The following is a 4888-nucleotide window of genomic DNA, read 5'->3' as shown; positions in this document are numbered from 1 at the left end:
ATATGTGACCTTCTATGCATCTAAAACATTGAATCAAGCTCAAAGGAATTATGACACCACTGAGAATGAGATGCTGGCCGTGATGTATTCATTCGAGAAGTTTCGGCAGTACTTGTTCGGATCCAAGGTCATCGTCTATACTGACCATGCGGCCATTAAGTACCTGATTGCCAAGAAAGAATCAAAACCCCGATTGATCCGATGGGTACTCCTGTTACAAGAATTCGATTGGGAAATGGAAGATAAAAAAGGTGTCGAGAATAAGGTAGCGGATCATTTGAGTAGGATAGTGCATGATGGGAGCAGCGAGGAAGTGCACGACCGGTTCCCGGAGGAATACTTATGTGAAATGATTTTTGCCGTCAGAAAAATTGATTGGGAAGAGGTAATGAAGATCACTGACCAGGATACAACAGCAAAATGGAAAGAATAAGTAGGACAGGAGCCATGGTATGCGGACCTAGCGAACTATCTAGTTTCCGGAGAGCTTCCAGAAGTGCCCAATGTCACCAACGCTCAAATAATGAAGATCAAGAGTGAGGCGAAATACTACTTTTGGGACGACCCATACCTGTGGAAGGTAGGATCAGATCAAGTGATAAGAAGATGCGTTCCTGACTGGGAGAAAAGGGACATACTTACACACTGCCATTCCTTGGCATGTGGAGGACACTTCGGTCCCAAGAAAACGGCAAGAAAGATTCTGGATAGCAGATTTTATTGGCCAACCCTCAACAAAGATGCTTATGAATTCTGTGAAGTTGTGAACGTTGCCAACTGACCGGTGGGATCTCTGCACGAGATGAAATGCCACAAGTACAGGTTATTGTTTGTGAGTTGTTTGACATATGGGGGATGGACTTCATGGGTCCTTTTCCCTCGTCCTATGGAAACCTGTATATTTTAGTCGCAGTTGACTACATCTCTAAGTCGGTAAAAGCCAAGGCCACGAGCACTAGTGAGGCGAAAGAGGTGGCCAAGTTTCTCAAGAGTAATATTTTCAGTCGGTTCGGAGTACCAAGGGCCATCATATCCGATCAGGGAACCCACTTCTGTAACCGCACTATCGAAGCCTTGATGAAGAAGTATGGTATTCACCACAAATTATCTAGCCCCTACCACCCACAAGCGAATGGTCAAGCGGAGATCTCTAACTGAGAGATAAAGAATATTCTGAGAAATCTGTCAACCCTTCTAGGAAGGACTGGAGTGTGAGATTAGAGGATGCTCTGTGGGCATATCGGACAGCCTACAAAACTCCCATAGGAATGTCCCCATACCGAATCATTTTTGGGAAGATGTGCCACTTACCAGTGGGGATCAAACATCGAGCATACTGGGCAGTACAGCAAGTTAATATGGATGCTCAAGCCTGTGAGGAGGAAAGGAAGCTGCAGCTACTTGAGTTGGAGGAACTTAGATTGGAGTCGTTTGATTCCGCTATGTGGTATAAAGAGAGAACTAAATTAAGGCACGACAGAAATCTAAGGACCAAAGACCTCCATGTTGGCCAGAAAGTACTACTCTTCCAGTCAAGATTGAAGCTAATGCCTGGGATGCTCAAGTCGAAGTGGACAGGACCCTATGTCATAACTGCACTCCGCTCTAATGGAGCAGTGGAGATTTCAGGGAGTATTCCTAACTTTGAACCCTTTATCGTGAATGGACATAGGCTGAAGGTGTTTAGGGATAATAGTGATGTGGGTGTAGTGGAAGAGATTCCACTAAAACCACATACTAAGGTTGCGTACTGACCAGTAGGATGAGAATTTGGAGTTCCACTGGGCTAGTTTTCTTTAAACGAAGTTTGCATATGCTGGTCAAGTAGAATTTCAAATTACCTAGAGTAGAATGTAAATATTGTAAATACGTGGTAGTTAATAGTTAGATTTCTGCTTGCAATTAAAAAATTAAAATCCAAAAATATTTTTCGGACCTTAAGTATTAATTTGGAGTACGTATTGACCATGAGAATACCAATTCGGTGAAACTCCCAATTGTATTTAAGTGTCCTTTTTACTTTGTTACCATTCTGGGAAAATAGGAGGGAAATTGTTAAGAGGGAGATTTGAAAGGGATAGGGTGAAATTTGAATTTTGGTGTTTGGTGCAGCTTTGCAGGAGATGACAGCGACTGGGAGGGCGCGTGGTGCAGAGACCGGGCAGGCGACATCCAATCAGAAGCCAACGCTCCCAACCGTCTCCCACATGAAGCGGCGCGACCTGGAAACCGCCTATTGCCGGTTAAAACCCTCAACTGCTCCATTCCACTCTAAAAAGCCAACCGCCCATTCCCCTTCACCTCACAAACCCTTACATGCATTCTCTCTTTCAAAATACCCACCGTTATTCACGAGATTCAACACCCAAACTACCACCAAAATTTACCGATTCAAACCATGGGGAAAAAGAAAATGGCAAGAAAACAAACCACTCAGACACCCCCTTCAATCTGCCGGGATGAAACCCCAGAATTACAACCGCCAACGGAGGAGCAGCTGCCGAACTCACAACCACAAGAGCCGATTCCTCAGGCTTCGGCGATGGTTTTCTTGAACGCACTAGCGGAGTTCCTCAAACAGCAGGACCCGAACAAAGATTGGGCGGCTGCATTGGCGAGTTTTAGCCAAGTCGGAGATGAATCGAGCACAACCGGAGAAACCCCAATAGTACCTACCCCAAAAACAAATGTTCAACCTACAGTGCACCCACCGACTTCCATTCCGACTTCCTCAACAATCCCACCAGAAAAGAAATCTCCCTCGACGACCGCACCATCAGAATCCTCAAACCCCTCCCCGACTCGCCAACAAATCGAAACAATGGATGTTGACCCTCTTTCTGCCAATTATGATTACCTAGGGGAATGCGAAGGGAAATCAAGCGAGGAGCAGAAGAGCCGAGAGGAAGAAAATGAATCAGAGAGAACACTGGTGGCGGAACCCGTTCCCCAATAAATAGAAAGGGAGGAGATAGATCTGAACAAAACGGCCAGAAAGCAAGGCCTTATGACTGATGAGGAGTTTGAGGTGCTTTTGAACGAGGTGACCAGGATGGAAGTTGGCACTGCTAAGATGGCTGAGGGTCTAGACCTCGCATCGGAGGCAGTAGGAGAGGGTGAAGAAGCTGGTACAAGGAACGACCCAGAAGGCCTAGCCCACCAGCCAGTAGACGAGGTGGAAGAGAGGCAGACCAGAGAAGAAGAGCCAAAGTCAGTGACTCCCCAGCCAGAAGCAGGGGAGAGTGATACACACATCGAGAAGGATGAGACCGTAGTACGAACAGAGGAGCCAGAGCCAGTGGCACCTCCAGTGTCGAAACCGAAGGCAGTTAAAAGAAAATTGGTGTTGAAGAGCGATCCTAAGGAAGAACGGCCGAAGCCGAAGAGAGTGTCGCAAAAATGCCTAGGGAAATGGACTTCCAGCAAGGCGAAAGCAAACACAGCAGCGGATGCAGTGGAGGTTTCGAGTGAAGAAGAAAGAACTACTCCTACAAAACCTGGGGAGGAATCCTTATCAGCTACTAACTTGGAAGATGCTTCGACGGCAACCGAAGTGGTCACCCCCACGCCGAGTGACCAGGGAGAGGAGACTGATAAGATGGCTGAGGGTTTGGATCTCGCATCTGAGTCAGTAGGTCACGACGAGCCAAGAGATGGCAATGCCCATATCCGCGTGGAGACCCATCCTACTGCCCAGGACAAGCCTTCAACACAAACAGAGAAGAGACCAGAAGATGATGAAGACGGAAATGAGGACAAGTACGGCGAGGAGAGAAAAAAGAAGGGGAAAGCCCCTGTTACAAAGAAGCCAAGCCGCAAGAAGCAACGCACAGTCAACACAGGCGTCGTCATCACGAAACCAGATCAGAGAGCCTCACCGCGCCGAAGGGATCCGAGCGACAGCGAATATACTGCCAGTGAAGAGTCGGGATCCAACAGCGACGTCTTCCTAGAGGATGAATAGTATGGTGAACAGCAGCTTCCATACAACCATCGGGAGCTGATACATCCTCCGGTGGGGAGATTGAAGTACCGGCGTTGAAAGGTGGAGTTCACTGACGAGCTAATTGAGGACATGAAGCACTTTAGCATGAAAAAGCTACAGGATGCGCTTGATGACAAGGACGACGGCAGCAACCAAATCAAGAGTGAGAAGGTACTTTATTTCCCTTCCCTTGATGAATTGAATGCCCGTGAGCCTTTCTTGTTAAATTTGCGTGCGTTGGGTTTTGATTGGCTATTAGAGAACAAGGATCCGAGTAAACCTATAAGGTTGGCAAAGGAGCTTTTCACGACCTTTAGATTCAAGGTCACCACGGACTTGGATGAAGAGTTCATAACCTTTAGGGTATTCGGGAGAGAGGTGCGCATGAGCTTGATTGAGTGGACGGTCAGATTGGGGATGTGTAGTTTAGAGGAGGCCATAGGGCCGGAATGGAGAGGTAGGGAAAGGGGGATTCCACGCAGGCACATTGACTTTGAACCCCAGGAGGCATGGGAGGAACTCACTCACCCAGCTGTTGGGCAATTTTCATCTACTATATATCGTTCCATTCATTTCAACAACCCCATCTTGTGTCTGGTCCAACTCTACTTGGACTTCAAGCTGCTAGGGCTGTCAAATTCAGCCGTCCGGATGTCAATGATAGAACCTCCTTTGGTGCGCCAAGCGCGGGAGGAGATTGCATCTGGGTTTCTGGACCGCTTATCAATGCCACCTCATTGCCACACACCCTGCAAGAAATCTGTCCCTCTGCTACATTTTGGGAGCCTTCGTGCGGAACAACATAACTATTCTGGAGGCTGAAGGTTTATCTCCCTTGTATATGGTGGACCCTCCTGGCCAGTTTGATACACCCTTCTTCGTCCGCACAAACACTATCTACAT

At 47.4% G+C, this 4888-nt stretch overlaps 2 protein-coding genes across 2 annotated transcripts; both read left to right on the top strand.

Moving 5' to 3' along the window:
* The first annotated feature begins 2398 nt into the window (after positions 1-2398).
* On the top strand, positions 2399-2956 carry LOC121784214 (cell surface glycoprotein 1-like). The gene has a single exon (XM_042182377.1). It carries the CDS (start codon positions 2399-2401, stop codon positions 2954-2956), a length of 558 nt encoding a protein of 185 aa, XP_042038311.1.
* A 51-nt stretch (positions 2957-3007) lies between these two features.
* Positions 3008-3964, top strand: LOC121784212 (nucleolar and coiled-body phosphoprotein 1-like). Its single transcript, XM_042182376.1, has one exon. It carries the CDS (start codon positions 3008-3010, stop codon positions 3962-3964), a length of 957 nt encoding a protein of 318 aa, XP_042038310.1.
* The last annotated feature ends 924 nt before the right edge of the window (positions 3965-4888 follow it).

The sequence above is a fragment of the Salvia splendens genome, chromosome 21 (genome assembly GCF_004379255.2).
Source record: "Salvia splendens isolate huo1 chromosome 21, SspV2, whole genome shotgun sequence".
Lineage (NCBI taxonomy): Eukaryota > Viridiplantae > Streptophyta > Magnoliopsida > Lamiales > Lamiaceae > Salvia > Salvia splendens.
Note: the sequence above shows the minus strand (reverse complement) of the source record. Positions and strands in the feature narration are given on the sequence as shown.